Source organism: Pan troglodytes, chromosome 6, assembly GCF_028858775.2.
Source record: "Pan troglodytes isolate AG18354 chromosome 6, NHGRI_mPanTro3-v2.0_pri, whole genome shotgun sequence".
NCBI classification, from domain to species: Eukaryota; Metazoa; Chordata; class Mammalia; order Primates; family Hominidae; genus Pan; species Pan troglodytes.
The window spans coordinates 143,067,851-143,088,187 of NC_072404.2; the positions used below are offsets into that span (position 1 = coordinate 143,067,851).

The window sequence follows — 20,337 nt, forward strand, 5'->3', positions numbered from 1 at the left end:
TAGTGAGTTCAGGGACTTTAAATTCTAGTTAAAGCTTGTCCTCTGTTGTCTCTCGCTTGCTCTGATGGAAATCAGCTGTTATGTTGTGAGTTGCCCTATGGAGAGACCCATGTAGAAGGAAACTGAACCACTGAAAAACTGAGGCTCTTAGTCCAACATCTTGAGGAACTGAATTCTGTCAGCAACTATGAGTGAGCTTGGGAAGCAATCTACCTTCAGTCAGAGGAGGACCTTCAGATGAGACCACAGTCCCCTTCCCAACTCCCCTTGACACCTTGACTGCAGCTTTATAAGAGAAGACCCGGAGGAAAAGGCAGGCACCCACCCCAGATTCCTTACCCACAAAAACTGTGAGATAAATGCTTATTGTTTTCTTTAGTATTTAAGTTTTGGGGCAAATTGTTATGTAACTAATACAAGATATAAGATAATTAACTGAATGAGAAGGGAGAGAGGACAGCAGTTATGATCAAAGACAAAGTGTTTGAGTTTACAATCGTACCTATGAAGTTATGGTGTTTTATCTGTCTGGAGAACGTCCTAAATAGGTGCAGAGGTCAAGTTTACTGAAGATGAGGTCAAGGAGCAAAGAGGTCAGGCTATGGGATAAGTCATGCTCGTAGATATTGAAGTATTTCAGGATTATTGGCTGAAGACCGTGCACCAAGTGTTAACAATTTCAATGAATGACACGGTAGAAATACGGGTACGGTAGATAAAAAGCCACGAGATAGAGAGGGGTATATGATGGAACGAACTTCCACAGAGGTTTTTTTTTTTTTTTTTTGGAAAAGGGTGACAAATTAGGGATCTAAGAAGGTGACCTCAAAACTTAACCCTGGGATATGTTTAGTGTGGGAGAATAAACTTACAATCTTTTAAGAGAGCAGGGGGCCATGCACTGTGGTTAATGCATGTAATCCCAGCACTTTAGGAGGCCGAGGTAGGAGGATAGCTTGAGCCCAGGAGACCAGCCTGGGCAACAAAGTGAAATCTCAGCTCTACAAAAAAAAAATTAGCTGGGCGTGGTAGCGCGGACCCGTGGTACCAGCTCCAGCTACACAGGAGACTGAGGCAGGAGGATCGCTTGAGCCTGGGAGTGTCAAGGCTGCAGTGAGCCGTGATCGTGCCCCCGCACTCCAGCCTGAGCGACAGAGCGAGACTTTGTCTCAAAAAAGCCACAAAACCAAAGAAACAAAAAAACTGCAAGGGAAGTACTGTCTTCAGTGTAGAGCCAAGTTTTACGATTAAATGACATAACACATGCAAGGTCCTTGGTTCCACATAGTGGGCACTCAACGAATATTAGTTCTCGCTAAACAGTCACTTAAATATTTGTAGGCCCTGGCTCTCCCGTTCCTTCCCCGACCTTTTTACTGGGGCTAGGGAAGGTATCCGGTGGCTGGAGGCGCTTCACACTGGGTCGGGGGAGAGCGTGAAGCGAGCCTTTTCCCTAACGTCACGGGAGCAGCTGGGAAGAGACCGAAGAACGAGGGTCACTCTCCCCTGTATACGCGGCATGTCCTTCCTCTAAGAGACATTTATTCCTCCCACCAACAAACATTAATGGAACGCCTCACAAGTGCTAGACCCCACCGACACAAACAAGGGCGAGACACACTCTCTGACTACAAAAAGGGCGCGCGGCCGCGTGGCAGGTCAAAGCCCACATCGGTAGGAGGTTCCACAAAGCTCTGATTTTCCAAGTTCTCTCCATACTTTTAGCCAAGGTAAAATGTCGGAAGTCGAGTGGAGCGGGTACGGAGATTCCTCCAGGACTCTGCCTGCGTGGCTCCACCCTCCCAGGCCGCATTCCCGGGTACACCGGCGCCCACCTAGGTGGGTATACAAGTGTGCGCCCCTGAGGCCAGCGGGGAAAGACGTCATGGGCGAGGTCAGGCGGGAGGGCGCGGCTGGCTCCGCCCCTGGGGCTCCCATGGCCCCCCGCGCCCCGCGGCCAGATGCTGACGTGTCCTTTCCTTCCCACTACACCTCCCGACATTACCTACTCCGGCTGCCCCGGAAGTCCCGCCCCATATTTAGCCCATCCTTGCAAATCAACTCTTTCAGCGCTTCCTGGAACTCGCCACCGTTTTGGGGACCAAGAGGCGGGGCTCCGCGAGCAGGGTGCCTATTGGCCTGAGGTCCGGCGGGCTCTGGGCGCTAATTGGGCGGAGGGCGGTGGCGCTCTGGCACGCTTGCGCGGCGAGTAGAACGTGTGGCGGCGGCGGAGATCGCGTCTCTTTCGCTCCGTGTCCCGCTGCTGCTCCTGTGAGCGCCCGGCGAGTCCGTCCCGTCCACCGTCCGCAGCTGGTAGCCAGCCTGCCCCTCGCCTCGACTCCCTTTCACCAACACCGACACCCACATTGACACCTCCAGTCCGGCCAGCCGCTCCACTCGTTGCCTTTGCATCTCCACACATGGCGTCCTCCGCGCAGAGCGGCGGCTCCTCCGGGGGACCCGCGGTCCCCACCGTGCAGCGGGGCATCGTCAAGATGGTGAGAACGGGCCCCGGACACCGACCCCTCTGCCTGCCTTCGGGCGGGAGTCAGGCATTGACTCCACCTCCCGCCAGCCTGCTCCATGTCCCAGATCCCCTTTCCTCTGCCCCCTTCCTCACTTTTCGTCGATTCTCCGAATCCTCTCACTAGACGGAAGCAGACACGGAGTCCCCTTGTTCCTTGCCTCCCGGACACCTTGACATCAGGGGTCACAGTGATTTCCGAGGTTGCGGCATTCGGATCTCCTGTCTGTTTACCAGGACAGATCGATTACTGATTGATTAACAGAGACAATTCGTTGATATCTGTCCTCCCATCCCCCGTCTTTCTGTTCATTTTGACATATGCTGAGTAGTTAGCAGTTTTTCGAGATCCTGACATCGGCTCTTCTCTACTAGTACTTGGCCATCATGAAACTTTTCTGTTCCCACAAACGCTGTTACTTGACTCCCAAGTTTTCTCACTCTGTGGCCCTCTTTTCCTCTCTTTCCCTCCACCTCTTGTGTCGACCTGAAAGCTCCTGATCTTTGTGTACTTTTGACTTCTAAAAGGTTAGGCCGGCAAGAATCTTAGTAATCATCATTGTTCTCCCGTCCCTTAAAGATAAGGAGATAGGCTTGAAGAAGGCAAGTGACTTGGTTAAGGTCACATGGTGGTTTGGGTTGGAGCCATAGCAAGAGCCCAAGTGTTCGGATTCCTGGTCTAGTGCTCATAGCACTATAGATTCTGCCTGATTTTATATACCCTCACTTTTTGAAAATTCTTCAATTTTGAATTTGAACCTGCAAAGTTTATTTTTACAGTTTACTCCTAGCTCCATGATAATTTGATAATATAAATTCACTTTATCACTTGCCCCCAGTTGTCCTCCCCAAAACCCTTCCAAATCTTGGAACCTGACATTTCTTGGTTTTACCAATTTTCTGGTTTATGATGACTGTAAACTTCTAGATGTCGTTTCATACTGCAGTTCTGACATTTGTATCTGCAACAGCAAATATCTTTTGTGATACTTTCTCCCAAGGCTCCACAAGTTTTGCTGTTGTAGAAAGTTTTGAAAAATTCTATTTTAGGCCTGGTGCGGTGGCTCATGGTGGTAATCCCAGCACTTAGGAGGCCGAGGTGGGAGGATTGCTTGAGGCCAGGAGTTGGAGATCAGCCTGGGCAACATAGCAAGACCCAGTTTTAAAAAAATTCTATTTTATTACCCTGTTATCTTTCACAAGATTAAAATGTTCTGCAGCTTATGTGTGTGTAAAACTGATTTTAAGATCCCCTCGCCCAATTCCCATGTGCTCATTTCTTAAGGTAATAGTCTGCCACCAGCCAAGATTCTTGGGATTTTCAGTACTGCCTTTTCCTTTTGTTTATGTGTAATGGAGGGTCAGAACTGATCTGAAACTGAATGAGAAGAGAATTTCCAAGATCCGCATATATTTTTCCTCTGAAATACTGACCTGACCCATGAAAGGATTATCCTAAAGTGGCTCTTCTTTCGTTAGCTTTTTCATTTGCACTGATCTTCTCTTCACCGTAGGAACAAAAACATCTCTTGGCTCTCCGGTGTTGGGTTTGGCAGTAAGAAAGAGTGGATCTTTCTGAGATTTCTCCTTGCTGAGGTTTAAATTGTTCTTAAAGGTCTCTCTCATTTGTGGAATGGGAATAGAATGAGGCTGAACATAGTTTTGTTTCCGCCAATGCTGGAGGCTTTTAGGGCATCTGGATTCTGTGCGGTGACTGCCCACAAATTACCCCCATGGATACTGAATATCACCAATTACTTGTTTATTGTCATGTCTTGTGCTGACTATTCTGCTCATATTGTCTCATTTGTAATACCTAACAAGTAGATAACGATTATCAGCCACATTTTATAGATGTGTAATTTGAGGTTTAGAAAGAATAGTTAACCCAAGGACAGGTACCTTATATTGGTAATAAGAGGCAGAGCTGAGACTTGAACCCAGGCCTGTCTGCCACGGCACATGCTCTTCAATATCATGCACGATGTCTCTGACTTCATGACTCCAGGGTATTAATTTATAACATGGAGGGTGGGGCCAGTGATGCATAACCACAAATTGCAGGAAAGTGAAGCTGTCTATAATTGAGAAAAGATTAGATGTTACTCCTTGTCTTGTCTGGGAGCTGCTATTATGGTAAATGACTTCATTTGGTGCTTATGGTCTTCACATAGGAGTATGGTGTGGAAGATGATTGAGTCTGGGAAGTGGCATATACAATTCAGTGATTTGAGCCATCTGTACTGAGTATAGATTGCACTGCCTTCTCTGACCACACTACAGGGGATGGGTGAGTTACAGGCAGGGATTAGGGGAGGAAAGCTGAGTGAACTGCAGAGTGACAGGCAGATTTGTGCCAGGCTTAGAAGCCTTGTCTGGAATGAAAAATTGACCACTGGCAAATTGCTCTGTGTGAAGCTCTTCTGCTAAGCAAAGTTGTATTTTCCTGTAGAGTAATAGTTTCCATTGGTACTAGGAACTGCTTTGCAAGAACTCTACAAAGGAAGATGGAGCTCTGTGACAGATGAAAGTGAGAAAGAAATAGTTTGATGAATAGGAAAACAGGAGACACTACTTTTCTGCCTTTTGGGAGAGAGGTAGAAATTGGAACACTGACCTACGCTTTTCATTGTAAACTCTTTGGATTTATCTGGACTCAGGCTGAGCTGAAGGTCTGAAATCGTCTAGGGTTGAAGTTTGCTGCTGTAAAGAGGAATAGTCCTTCCTCTTTTTTGGCAAAAGAAAGTGTTGTAGGGCCGTGAAAGGCACAAGTTTCTTCTGGTCTCTGCTTTGCTATCCTGTTAAGTCCTACATTATTTTGTTCAAGGTTGAAGAACTTGGGAATCCAGTTGTAAAACACTTTGACCAATTTTTAAAAAACGAGGGTGATGTTGACACCTGTGTCTGCTATTGAGAGTCGGGGTGAAGGGACAGAGTTGGTTCTGGAATATTTAAGGAGGAAGTGGACAGTAAGTTGATACAGATATTTTGGAGTTGTTCTGTTACACAAAATATCAGCAAGGATGATGGAAAAACTTAAGATGGATTTGTATTTTCTGAGTTGGGATGAGACTAGCAAGTATGTGGGTGGACAAAATATAACCCAGATAAATACATGTCTTCTATGAAATCAGATTTTATTTTCTCGAAACCCTGAAGGATTTAAAATCTGGGTTTCTTTGAATAATTTGCTTGATACTCTTTAACTGCAACAGAATATTGTCAGCAGATGTTAAGTAGATGAGGTTGGGAGAAGTGTTGGGGTACTTAGTATAAATTGAGTCACCCCCCTTAGCTTTGAGATGGCTATTTTCTCTGGTTTTACTGACCTGGTTTACTCTCTGTTTTTTTCTCTTTGGGTATGTTTACATGTCTTGTCAAGCATTCGCAACAGCAGAATGAATCTTGAATTCTTGAATCTTCTGTGCTTATCGGAAGCAGCCATGGAGGCAGCATATCTTATCCTACTTATGGTGTGGAAGGCTGAAGGGAGGACGGACAGTGCCAAATCCCAGTTCCCATTTCACCTTACCCTCCCCTCACCCACTTAATTGCCTCAGAAGGGGAAAGGAATGCCTCTGCTAGTCTTTTGTTTTATTCTAAGAACCATGATTCTCACTGGGTGACCAAAGCAAAGGGACACAAGGGAGGAAAGGGCCATAATTTTCTCCTTCAATGGGACTTGTGCTGTCAGGTTGTTGTAAAGCAAGATGTAGACTTCTTGCTGGGTAGCTTAGTGGTGATTCCTTCAGTGTACAGCCTCTAGGAAATCCCACCTATAATTCAGTTCATTATAGCTAAATGTTTCTTAGGTTTCTTTCTTTTTCTTTTTCTTTTCTTTCTTTTTTTTTTTTTTTTTAAGATGGAGTCTCGCTTTGTCGCCCAGGCTGGAGTGCAGTGGCGCTATCTTGGCTCACTGCAACCTCCACCTCTTGGGTTCAAGCGATTCTCCTGCCTCAGCCTCCCGAGTAGCTGGGATTACAGGCGCGTGTCAGCATGCCCAGCTAACTTTTGTACTTTTAGTAGAGTCATGGTTTCACCATGTTGGCTGGTCTTGAACTGGCCTCAAGCTGTCTGCCCACCTCGGCCTCCCAAAGTGCTGGGATTACAGGTGTAATCTTAGGTTTCTGAACTAAGAAGTGTGTGTCTTTGAAAAGTTCAGTGGGGACAGAGAAGTTTGTTGACCTGCTCTTTCTTACGTGTACTTCGCTCATGCAGGAATATTGCGGGAAGTCAGGGAACCCGAACAGAGGGACTGGCTATGTTGAAGTATTGGGGGTGGGTTCCCCCAATACAGGAAAAAACAAACAAACAAAACCCACCTTTCCTAAGCTACTTAAAATACCCTTCTACTATTCCAAGGGATAAGGTAGCTGAATAACAATATTTTAGAAGGGCCATTTATAAAGAAGTAGATAGGCTAGAAGGCTTTTCCCTGTGGTCTTAAAATGCCCATTTCCCAGCAGGTAAGCCTGGTAGCTTTTAATCAAGATTGTAAGTAAAGGAACACTAAGTTTTTACTGTATCTTAAAGGTTTTCTGTCATTTTTCTGTCAAAAGGAAGCATCCATCTGGCTCTAGTTATGTTAGCAGTGTAGTAACTAATGAAATAGAATCATAAGCAATCATACTTCCTTTCTTTCTTGAACAAGTATTTATTGATCATCTGCTATCTGTCAAGCTCTGTCTGGGCATTGGAGAAACAGAATTTTAAAAGTAGATCAAATTTCTATCCTTATGGCTTATGGAGGAGTCAGACAATAAAGAAGTTAACAAGAAATAAGCATGATCATACAAGATAGTGATACCAGGTAAGGGACTGGGACAGAGTGGTTTGTAGTAAGGGAGAGGGTGGGTCTTTTGGATACTGTGTTTAGGAAAGACTTCTCAGAAGATGGCATTTGTGCTGAGATCTGATGGACATCAAAAACTAACCATAAAGGAAGGGCGTTCCTGGCCGAGGAAACAGCAAATGCAAAGCCCCTGGGGTTTCCACCATTGATGATTTATTTTTTATTTTTTATTTTTTTCAGTCAGGATTTCACTTAGTTGCCAGGCTGGAATGCAGTGGCACAATCATGGCTCATTGCAGCCTTGAACTCCTGGGCTCAAGGGATCCTCCTGCCTCAGCCTCCTGAGTAGCTAGGACTACAGGTGCGTGCTACCACACCTGGCTAATCTTTTATTCTTTTTTGTAGAAATGGGGTCTTGCTATGTTGCCCAGGCTGGTCTCGAACTCCTGGACTCAAGTGACCTTCTCCACTCTGGCCTCCCAAAGTGCTGGGTTTATAGGCATGAGCCACTGCACTTGGCCTATGATTTATTCTTTAGAGTTTTTATAGTAGCTCTTCAGTTTCTTCACGTTCAGTATCCCATGTAAATAGTTTGGGTTTAACCTGAGTTATTATGTAATATATGTGTTTAAGGGTGACAAAAGGAAGAGAGGCAGTGGAGGTGGTAATTTTTCTGGTACCCTGGTGAGATCAACAGCTGACATTAAGTACACTGAATAAATATTAAGAATTGGAGGCTGGGCACACTGGCTCATGCCTGTAATCCCAGCACTGTAATCCCATCCCTGTAATCCCAGGCCGAAGCAGGTGGGTCACCTGAGGTCAGGAGTTCGAGACTAGCCCAACCAACATGGCGAAACCCCATCTCTACTAAAAATACAAAAAAAATTAGCCAGGCATGGTGGCGCGTGCCTGTAGTCCCAGGTATTCCGGAGGCTGAGGCAGGAGAATCACTTGTACCTGGGAGGTGGAGGTTGCAGTGAACTGAGATCGAGCCATTGCCCTCCAGCCTGGGTGACAGAGTGAGACTGTGTCTCAAAAGAAAAAAGAATGAGAGACTGATAAGAAAAAATACTTAGTCATATGCTTGTTTCTAATAGGATTAAGACTAAGATTTTCTGACTATCAGCTAGTCCTGTGTATTCCCACAGTCACTATTTTTCTTCTAATGGAGGGAAAAACATGGATTAAAAAAGAAAATGCCTAAAGTAGGCTTTATAAGAGCTAAATAGCATCTAGAACTTGCCATTGTTGATATTTCTCTTAGCATTTTGTTACTACATGGAATTTACTGCTGCTCTGGCCTCTGGCAGTACTTTTTTGCCTAGCAAGCTTTAGTGAACTGTGTTAGTGAAAAGCAAAGTAGCATGCTTCAGGGGATCAAAACTAATTATCAGGTAAGAACTCGCTTACGCATTCTGTGGCTCATTAACATGAGTGGGAACTTCTGAGGCCAGTGACTAGTGCTGGCAATAGTGGGCAAATGCTATGGTGAAGTCTATGCCCCAGTTTATTTGGAGGATGAAATTTGGGGAGCAAGTGAAAATTGTGATTTCTGTTTGTAGGTTTAGCAGAGAAAATTGGCCAGGTTTTTGAATTCAGGTAACAAGGTATCTAAGGCCTGTTGTCCACTCACTTCTCAGCATAGGCTAGCTATCCATCTGACAGGTGTGGTTCTAACAGGGGCATAGTAGATATCCTTTAGAGTCTGATCTTTGGATTTATTTCATTTCTCCAAGAAGAGCATAGGTACATACTGTAGGAAATTTTGTGCATTATCAGGGAAAACAAATGCAATGAAGGAACTCAACTCTTACTGGGCTTATCTGGCTTTTCCTCATATTTCTTGCTGGGAGATGAATACACAACCCGGTTTCTGTTGCTACTTCCTCTCTTGGGAGACTGACATATGCTTTTTGCTTTTACAGCAGAAATTTATGTGGAATCACAGGTTGTGAACATTCGATATAGATGGAATGTTACGAGATTTCACTTACTTTCATTAGACTCAATATGATACATTAATGATCTTTTTCTTCACTCTAATGTTTAAGAAAAAAATGAACAGTGGTTTCAGTTGGCATTTTTTAAAAATTAGGAAGTTAAGCAACTTATGGGAAAAATAAAACTAATTAAAATTTTGATGTCATTTTCAGATGCCATTTTTGAAATGTGTAATCTATGATATAAACTGGTTTGGCACATTTTCTTCACTTATGTGCTTATCATGTGTGACTTAAGGTACCATCTCCTCTCTATTCCTCAACAAATTTTGAGGCTCTTTGGGTTCTTAGTTTTGTTTATGTGGCAAGTAGTCTGCTTGGGATGGTCTTGTAGCACCAACCTCATGTATATCAAGAGGAATAAAGGAGATTTAAAGAATCTGTGCTTAAAGTTAGTAATCTAATTTATTAACTTTGTCCCTGGAAAGCAGCATGGCAGAGAGAAGAGATCATTGGCCCAGAAGTCAGGGGACACAAGTTCTGGCCTGGGTGCTGCCATTTGGGTAATGTTGGGTAAGATATTCCACCTCAAACTCTCCTTTTCTCTAACATGAGGTTGCTGGATGCATTGTCTCTAAGCATTTTCCAGTCCCATAAGGCTGTAATTTTATAAGAAACCCTGTGTTACATTTCATTTAGGCATGCTGAAACAAAGTTGAGAAATCTCATACCTTAACGGCTTGACTTTGAATTGCCGTTTATCTTGCATAAAGCAGGTTTTCTGTTCCTATTCTTTTTTTTTCTTCTAATCTTTAGTTTGAGAAAGAAGATTAGTGGAAATATGGTTTTCCAGTGTGGAAGACCAGAGAGTTAGAATGAGACTAAATGATTGAATGGTGGGGTGGAGAGAGGGTAGATAGAAGTAAGGGGAGTTCTTGGTTTCCTTTCAGTAGTGTATCATGATAAACTAGTGGGAGTGTTGCTTGAGACCCAGAGGAACATGGTTCTGGTGGGTTTTATTCACCTAGTCCTATCTCTGCTTCAGAACACTGTGACATTTTCCTGGAGCAGCAGATCTTGACTTGAGAAGGGAAGGAGAGAGGAGGCAACTTAGGGAGCCTCTGGCTCATAGGGAGAGTCTATTCTTGCCCTGCTCTTGACTGGGAGACTGTGGTGGGAGTGTGGGGGCTAATAGGGTCCTGAGCTCTGTTCTTCTTGCTTGGAGCCAGGACTTTGGTTTTTGTTTAGTTTTGTTTTCAGATCTTTTTCAGTTCTATTTAATGCACAAGTACAAGTTGAGTAGCCCTTATCTGAAACACTTGGACTAGAAGTGTTTCAGTTTTTGGAATATTTGCATTATTCTTAGGGCTTAGCTTCGTTCACCTGGAAATCTGATATTCAAAATCCTCCAGTGAGCATTTTCTTTGAGCATTATGTTAGTGTTCAAAACATTTCAGATTTTGGATTTTTGGATTAGGGATGTTCAACCTGTATAGGAATCATTTTAATCTATTTTTGGCAGTTGCTCACACAGTTTCTTTACTTTTGAGTTTATTTTTTATGGTAAGCCTTCTTAAATCCTTTCTGGGAGTAGATTCAGAGTGAGAGAAAGGAGCCCAGTGATTTCCTAAACAGGTCATCGCATCAGGACAACCTAGAAGACGTTTCCCAGGCATTGAATTAGAAGCTCTGGGACTGGCCTGGAAAGGTCTATTTTCAAAAAAAGCCACTCCTAGGCTATTCTGAAAGAATCAGTTTGGGATTGATCTGGGGCTGGCATGTGAGATCCACTGATCTTGTTTAACTCCTGTACTGTTTGTAGTTGAAGGGGCGGGACATAAATGATAAGTGAAATGTATGTATGTGGGGGTGGGTGCACCAGAATTTTATGAGGGGAGGATAGTGGTTTCTTTCTCTTCGCATTTGTCTTGATGGTTCCCAGGACACTTTGTTTTTAATTTGTGGCTCAATATTGGGCTGGGGTCCTCAGGGTCCACTTATAGTGACTCAGATCCTATTCCTAGGTCACAACTGACAGCTGAGAAGTTGTTTTATATGCCTGATTTAGGCCATATGCTCATTTTAACACTCATCTGCGACTTTTCCTTCTGTTTGCATAGATTCCCAGGATCTTCCTGTAATTTGGCACCAATAGCTTGGCACATTATTTCAATGGAAGTCTTTAGTGTCATTTACAAAACTAAGATTTAAAATTCCTCACTTTCTGTTCTTGCAATCCTGAGGAGCTTCATCCCTAGGCCTTTTGGATCTCTCCTGTTTCTTATTCATAGGCCCCATTCTTAACAACACTAAAACCCCAAATGATCTACTCAATGGTCTTAGTCTTTATATTCCACTAGCTTGTCTAATATGGAAGTAAAAATAATTCTCAGGTCTTATGAAGTCCTTATGATTAGGGGTCACATTTACAGTTCCCTTGATGGCCTTTTTTCATTTTGGTCAACAGTTTTCCAGTTTATCCTGGAATTCCTTCAGAGCATTCAGGTGGATGTCATCCAGTGTTAGTAATTGAATAATTGGTATTTCTATACTCAACTTGCTGTTAAAATTTCAAGCAGTAGAGAGGTATGAAGTAAAAAAGAAAAATCCCTAGCTGGGCATGGTGGCCCACGCCTGTAATCTCAGCACTTTGGGAAGCCGAGGTGGGTAGATCACTTGAGGTTAGGAGTTTGAGACCAGCCTGGCCAACATGGCAAAACCCCATCTCTACTAAAAATACAAAAATTAGCCGGGCATGGTGGTGCGTGCCTGTAATCCCGGTTACTCAAGAGGCTGAGGGATGAGAATCTCTTGAACCTGGGAGGTGGAGGTTGCAGTGAGCCAAGATCACGCCACTGCACTGCAGCCTGGGCGGCAGAGGGAGACACAGTCTCAAAAAAAAAAAAAATCTCTCTCTCTCTGCCCTCCTTGCCCCTCAGCTTTCTACCATTCATTCTCATCCTCCCAGCAAACGTCAACAGTGTATTTGCTTCCAAAATGTTTCATGCAGATACACACCCTCTCCTCCTTTTTAAAAGAAACTGAAATAGGGTCAATCTCTATGTGTCTGGCAATTTTCTTTTTTTAGTAAATTGTCATGACTATCTTTCTGTCGTAGATCTACCTCATTCTTTTTTAATGGTTGAGCGGTATTCCACAGTTTGGATGTATATTATCTATTTTTCTGTTGATATATGTTGTTTTTAGCTTTTCATAATTCTAAGCACTATTGCACTGATTGAACTGTATATCTTTGTGCTCTGATGCTAGCATTTGTATAAGATAGATTCTAGAAGTGCAGCCACTGGTACCTTTTTTGTAACCTTTTTTGTTTTTGGTGGTGGTTGGGGTGCTTTACTTGTACCTTAGCTGTTTATTTCTTACAGGTGTCATGTTAGATAAAATTTAGGGTAAAATACTGCTTAGTAGCTCATTACTCAATAGTTTTTTTGTTTGGTAGTTTTATTTCCCCAATAAGACTATTCCTGAAAGCCACTTTGCCTTTTCTGTGGAGCGCAGGGCCCAGCACCTGGGCCTTGGTAAATAATTACTGTTGTCCCTTGGTATTTGGTTCCAAGACTTCCCCAACCTCCCAATATCTGGAGATGCTCAAGTCCCTTGTATAAAATGGGATAGTATTTGCACATAACCCGTGCACAACCTCTTTTATCTTTTTTTTTTTTTTTTGAGACAGAATCTCTCTGTCACCCAGGCTAGAGTACAGTGGCACAATCATGGCTTACTGCAGCCTCAACCTCCCAGGCTCAGGTGATCCTCCCACCTCAGCCCGCTGAGTAGCTGGGACTACAGGTACATGCCACCACACCCGGCTAATAAATTTTTTGTGGAGACGGGGTCTCCCTATCTTGCCTAGGCTGGTGTTGAACTCCTGGGCTGAAATGATCCTCCTGCCTCAGCCTCCAAAAGTCCTGGAATTACAGGTGTGAGCCACTGTGCCCAGCCTCCTGTATGCTTTAAATCATGTCTAGGTTACTAATAATACCTAATACAGTGTAAATGCTATGTAGATAGTTGCTATATTTTATTGTTTTTAAATTTTTTTATTGTTGCATTGTTATTCTTACTGTTTTTTTCTTGAATATTTTTGACCCATGGTTGGTTGAATCCACGGATGTGAGGGCCTGCTGTACTTCTTTTTTTTTTTTTGAGATGGAGTCTCGCTCTGTCGCCAGGCTGGCGTGCAGTGGCACAATCTTGGCTCAGTGAAACCTCCACCTCTCGGGTTCGAGCGACTCCCCTGCCTCAGCCTCCCAAGTAGCTGGGACTACAGGTGCATGCCACTATGCCTGGCTAATGTTTGTTTTTTGTATTTTAGTAGAGATGGGGTTTCACCGTGTTGGCCAGGATGGTCTCCATCTCCTTACCTCGTGATCCGCCCACCTCGGCCTCCCAAAGTGCTGGGATTACAGGCGTGAGCCACCACGTCTGGCCTTCCTGTACTTCTTAATTGGTTGCCGGCCCCGCCAACCCCAGGTGTCTTAAGGTCTTAATACTGACAGGTGGAGTAGATCCTTTTTGGCTTTGTTTTTATCTGCTTTCTCTGGATTCTGGAGAGTTCCATGACTAAGGAAATTTTTGACTTCCTAAAGTGCAGATGACAGGTGGAGGTGAGAGGCAAAATCATGTGAGAGAAGTCTGACTTTTTTCCTATTTGCTGGCTCATAGCTCTTCCTCTTTTTCCTTTTTCTTCTTGGATAAGAAGGTGGTGTGTGATATTGTGATGTAAAAAGAAATATATCTGGTCGTGGTCTTCTTGGCACAGACCTCCTAAAACTCTAGTCATTTCTTTTTTGCTTTTTTCGAGACAAGGTCTCTGTTGCTCAGGCTGGAGTGCAGTGGTGCGATCACAACTCACTGCAGCCTCAGCCTGCCAGGCTTAAGAGATCCTCTGGCTAATTTTTGTATTTTTTGTAGAGGCGGGGTCTCTCTGTGCTACCCAGGCTGGTCTTGAACTCCTGGGCTCAAGTGATCCTCCTACCTTGACCTCCCAAAGTGTTAGGATTACAGGCGTGAGCCACTCTGCCCAGCAAACAAGCCCCTCTGAACCACACTTGAGTTAATGAGTGACTCTGGGAAGCTCCTAAGTGTGAGTGGGGCCTGGTTACTAGAGATCGAGTTCAATCACTGATGGCCAGTCATTTAATAAATCATGCCAATGTAAGGTAACCTCCTTAAATGATGGGGTTTGGAGAGCTTTGGGGTTGGGGAAAATGGGGAGGTGCTGAGAGGGTGGTGTGCCCAGAGAGGGCATGGAGGCTGTGCACTCCACCCCCCATATATTACCTTATGTATCTCTTCCATCTGGCTGTTCCTGAGTTGTATACTTTTATATAAATCTAGTTACTAGTAAGTAGGTTGTTTTCCAGAGTTCTGTGAGCTATTCTAGCAAATTAATAAACCCGAGAAGAGGCTCATGAGAACACACACCTAATTTATAGCTGGTCAGTCATTAAGGGTGGCTTGAGCTTGGCATCTTCAGTGGGAGGAGTATTGTGGGATGGCACCTTTGACTTGTGGGATCTGACACTAATTCCAGGAAGACAGTGTCTGAATTGAATTGAATTGTAGAACACCCAGTTGGTGTCTGCAGAGAATTAGAGGATTGCTTGGTGTGGAAAAAAACCCACACACATTTGGTATCAGAAATGTTTGTGTGACTGTAGAAGAAAAACAAAAACAATTTTTTTGTCCTTTTTAGGGTGGTAGGTGGTAGTAGGAATGACAATATCTGGCACGGAGAACACTTGTTTTTTAGAGTTGTTTGGGGAGATATCACTGGACCAGGGGATCTGGTTTGCAGCCTTTCTGGATACTGGGAAGTGCTCATCCTAATCCTGGTATTGGTTTACCCAAAGTTTCCCAGGCTTCACATGTTTGTGTACTCCTGCAGTGGTTTTGATATACCACTTTATTGAGTTTTGGAAATCGTTTTGACAGTCAACATTTTTTTTTTTTTTGAGATGGAGTCTCACTCTGTCGCCCAGGCTGCAGTGCAGTGGCGCAATCTTGGCTTACTGCAAGCTCCGTCTCCCGGGTTCTCGCCATTCTCCTGCCTCAGCCTCCCGCGTAGCTGGGACTACAGGCGCCCGCCACCACGCCCGGCCAATTTTTTTGTATTTTTAGTAGAGATGGGGTTTCACCGTGTTAGCCAGGATAGTGTCAATCTCCTGACCTCGTGATCTGCCCACCTTGGCCTCCCGAAGTGCTGGGATTACAGGCGTGAGACACCGCGCCCGGCCGACAGTCAACAATTTTTAAAATTTAAATAATTTTATTTCTAAAGGCAACTTAAATTTCACTATTGAAAATGGAAAGTCAATATTAAAGAAAAAATTATTCATGACACTTGTTAAAGATGGTAAGGCAGACTTTATTCAAGGAGGGCCATGGTGATAGGTATAGGGACCACTGCAGGGGAGTCTTGCAGTGGGAAGGAGTGATTTAGAGGTATTTGTTTCCAGTCTCTGAAATAACTAATGTGATGTTATTTTCAGCCTTAGGAATTCTGTTCCAGGAGAGCGGGAATTACTGTTTTATAGCCTTTAATGCAAGGACATTAAAAAAAATTTTGGTAATAACCCAAAACAGAATCACTGTGCCAAGTGACATTTATCTGCTTGCCTATCAGGACTCTGCCGCAGGTTTTAATGAGAAAAGTGGTGCATTCTATTCCTCCCGGTGTGTAAGGTAGAGGGACATTCCCGAGTACCTGGGTCCTGAAATCCCGCCATGATCTATTATTGTGTGTGGTAATTACTTGCATTATTGCTCTTGGCAGGTGAGCCCTTTCACAGCCCAGAGGCCAGGAGGCTGCCTCTATCACTTAAAAGCTGAGTTATCTTGTTAAGCTGTTCTCTTGTGAGGGCTTTAGAATCTCCTGGGACCTCCCCACAAGCTCTCAGCAGGACACAGGTCCAGCTCCTGGATAAGCCTGCCCTGCCCTGCCCGGCCCCTGAACCGTAGCTCTAGAGGAATAACTTGCCATTATATTACAAGTAAGGCGGTGTGGGGCTGCTAGCCCGGACTGCTTGGTTTCCATTTAATCCTTAAGAGTTCCCATATTGGTGCTCTTAATGAAAGTTCTTAGGAGAAAATGTGTTCCTTTAATTATCAACAGGAGGAGCTGAAAGGCAATGTAGAGAGAAGAATAAGCTCAGGACTCAGATTATCTGAGGAAAAGGGCCTCAGAAAATTGATTTTTGGAAGTGGTTGATGGCACAAGGCTAAGCATACAGTAAAGGTGGCCCCTGAGTCTGAGCTGTCATAAACTTTCATTTGAAATCTCTGCTTTATATGTTAAAGAGTTTAATTATTTGTTATTCATTGGAGAGAGTGCCCCCCTCAAAAAAAAAAAAAACAAGGTGTGGACAATCACAGAGCTGCGCTTTAGTGATAGCATAGGGAAGGTAGAATATTATGAGTGTTTTTAATAAAAATGGATGAGAAGTCTCTTTTATGGACAGTACTTGCAGTGCCAGGATCATAAACAAGTTCCAGATCATGCTGATATAGCTGCCTGTTAAATATCTTGATGTGTGCAGATCTGTGTTTGATGACAGAGGGCGGGAAGGGCCTGGGACACTGGCATCGTGGTGGGGAAGGACTGACCAGTTCTCTTGTAATCGCCAGCTGTGTTAGATGACCAGGGACTTGAGTTTTTATTCCTTTATGATAATCTCCCTAGGATTTTAATTATGAGGAGAATCCTAGGATGGTACCTTAATTCAGCAATAATGGACTTTAAAATGTTTATGGTAGACTTGTGATTTGCACTTTATTTTGACATCTAAAATTGACTATCAGTATTTCAAATAGGAAAAATTTCCTATTTGAGTTTGGAAAATAAGTGGGGAAAAGTCATGCTTCTCATGAGTATCATAGAAGCTGACTTATTTCCTCAAGCTCTATGGTCAGGTCTGTATATAAACCCGAGTAAGTATATTAGACATTCTTTAGAGATGATTCACTCTGAGTAATACTGAGTATTATACTTAACATCACTATTTCTATAGGTCAAGTTTAGGGAAAAGCGTGCATGACTTTACAGGAACAAACCTGAAGAAGAGTAAATGCAGTCATTTTCATTTCTCTAAGATATTTCAAGATCTCTGGTCGGCTTTCATTTAGTTGTATCTGGTATACAGGTCCCCTACCACGTTTTATCATTTTATTATTATTTGATATTTTGTACAGTACATTTTACTCAGGGGCACAGTGATGGCAGTGCTGTGAGGAGGAGAGATGAGATGACAGCAGCCATTGTTATTATGGCTAGTAATGCAGTAGCTGCTGTCCCCCATCCCTGGATCAGGAACAGCAGCTGCTGTGCTTCTCTCCTTTCTCTGGGCCTTGGAACTGGGGAGGAGGAAAGTTAAAGTTAAAGGAAGTTAAAGGAAGGGGTTGCTGGACTTAACGGATTTCTGGTAGTGCCCAAACTAAATCTTTAGACTAGGGCTGAGTCCATCATTGTTTGGTAAACAATATTACAGATCAGGCGTCGAAAAATATTCCGAAAGCACAGTCCTTGGAATTGTTAATCCCACTCTTGACAGGCACAAGAACACATCTGTATTACAGACATGCACATACAGTGCTTAGAATAGGTCTTTATGTCAAAATGAGAGAGTGTAGAATTTGGTGTTTTGAGTGGCTGCATTGTTTTCCATTATGTAAAATGCTGTTGATCAACTACACTTTGAAAGCACTGAAGAGTTAAGTTACATGACTGCTAGTCAACATGGCTACAGTCTCAGGGGAAGAAAAATGACTCAGTTCAATGCCATCATCTTTCAATAGAAACAAAAGAAAAAGGCAGAATTGAAGAGAGGCATGTGCAGAAATCTTCTGAAGGAGACTATAGAACAGTAGTCACTTGAGAACTTGTTAGAAATGTAGACCCTCAGACCCTACCCCAAAACTAGTGAATCAGAATCTGCATTTTTACAAGATCCCCAGGTGATTGATGTTTGCACAGTAAAGTCTGAGAAGTGCTGTCCATTAATTCCCTGCCTCTATTCCCCACTCTAACTTCCTCATTCAGAAACATATGTTCTCCAGCAAATTCTGCTTAAACTTTGGCCTTCCTCAAAGAGGACTCCCCAAACCCTAGACTAGATCAGATTGCCCTGCCGTATGAACACCATACTTCTCTCCCATAGAACTCGTGACAGTATTACATAAGAGAATAATTGTTTAGTATCAGTCTTCCTGTCTATGCTGGATGTTCTGTAAGGGCAAAGACCATGTCTGTCCTATTCACCATGGTAAATCCAGAGCCCAGAACAAGACCAGGAAAAAATAAGTATTTTTTTGGAATAAATGAATGGCTCTACTGCATATCAAGTACAGTGGTGGACTCAGGAGATGACAACAACAATTGAGACATGGTCCTTGTCCTTACCACAGCTCATAGCTTAGTGAATTTTTGCTCAAGTGAATGAAAGCCGAACCCCTAAGAGCATGTACTGCACTCACAGCTGCTTTGCCTATTTCTCTGCCAAATGACAAGAGGTGGCCCTAATGTCTCTGGGGCCTTCCACTCTCTCGGCATGATCTCTAGGCAAGCATGCCCTCACTTCTTTCTCCCCTCATTTGGATTCTCCATTTCCATGGTGCAGTCCCCTGTCCCACCTTCTCCCTCTGCCCTCTTTAATGCAACTCCAACTTGCCTCTGCATCACTGCATTCTCCCCTCAGTAGTTCATGTTATCTGTGACAACATTTGCTCCAGTCAGATTCCCTCAGCAGTGCCTCCCCCGCTTTTTTTTTGAGACGGAGTCTTGCTCTGTTGCCCAGGCTGGAGTGCAGTGGCTTAATCCTGGCTCACTGCAACCTCCGCCTTCCAGGTTCAAGCGATTCTTCTGCCTCAGCCTCCTGAGTAGCTGGGACTACAGGCGCTCGACACCACGACCAGCTCATTTTTGTATTTTTAGTAGAGACGGGGTTTCACCAGGTTGGCCAGGCTGGTCTCGGACTCTTGCTCAGGTGATCCGTCCACCTTGGCCTCCCAAAGTGCTGGGATTACAGGTGTGAGCCACTGTGCCTGGCCAGCGGTCCCCTTTTTGCAGTATATCAAATTTCCCTTGTTACCCACTTCAGTAATGTTTTACCTAACTCATTTCTAACCACTCAATTGATTATTTCCTGTGACTGTCAAGCCTACTCTGTTCTCAACCAAAACCACTCAAATCTATACAATATCCCTGACCACTTTGGAGAATCTCTCAATTAACTGTTCAATATTCAGTTGTCTTCCCACTTTCCTCAGTCACTACCTATATCCTCCAAAGGGATGCTTGGTGTCCGAGCAAATTCTATCATCTCTTCTATGATTATATTGTCCATGAGTCTTATATTTGTTCCTGCTTCCTAGGCAAGACTCTCAGTAGATTTACCCCAAAGCCTATATCCAATACCATGGTAACAAAAATACATCTGAATGCCTACACTGAGAGCAATGACAGAGTAACAGTATTTCCTTCCTGTCCCCTCCATGTATTGTGCTGGCTAAAAATATTACTCTGTTACCTTTGCATTTTGATCCAGACAGCCTGCATTTTAGAGAAGATCAAAGGTGTGGGGACAGGAGGAGGAAGTGTTAGGATTTGATAAGGAAAAAAGGAAATAAAATTCAGCATCTTGCAGATTAACATAGAGAATTTCTCTTGGCATTCCCAAAGCATCTTTTCTTTTTTTTTCTAGTTTAGACTGGAGGACTTAGGCATTGTTATTTACGTATTTATTTAACTAATTCTAATTTTTTTTTTTTTTTTTTTGAGACAGAGTCTCTCACCCAGGCTGGAGTGCAGTGGCGTGATCTCGGCTTACTGCAACCTCTGCGTCCTGGTTCAAGTGATTCTTGTGCCTCACCCTCCTGAGTAGCTGGGATCACAGGCGTGTGCCACTGCATCTGGCTAATTTTTGTATTTGTGGTAGAGACAGTTTCACCATGTTGGCCAGGCTGGTCTCGAACTCCTGATCTCAGATTATCTGCCTGCCTCAGCCTCCCAAAGTGCTGGGATTACAGGCGTGAGCCACCACGCCTGGCCTATTTTTAAT

General features: G+C 43.7%; 1 protein-coding gene across 1 annotated transcript in view; it reads left to right on the forward strand.

Annotated features, from left to right (window-relative positions):
• Window positions 1-1,921: 1,921 nt before the first annotated feature.
• SND1 (staphylococcal nuclease and tudor domain containing 1) overlaps window positions 1,922-20,337 on the forward strand; it is a 437,045-nt gene continuing 418,629 nt past the window's right edge. The window contains exon 1 of the mRNA XM_527879.8: window positions 1,922-2,498. Within this exon, the coding sequence (XP_527879.3) occupies window positions 2,421-2,498 (78 nt within the window). The 5' untranslated portion in view covers window positions 1,922-2,420. The remainder of the gene's footprint in view (window positions 2,499-20,337) is intronic.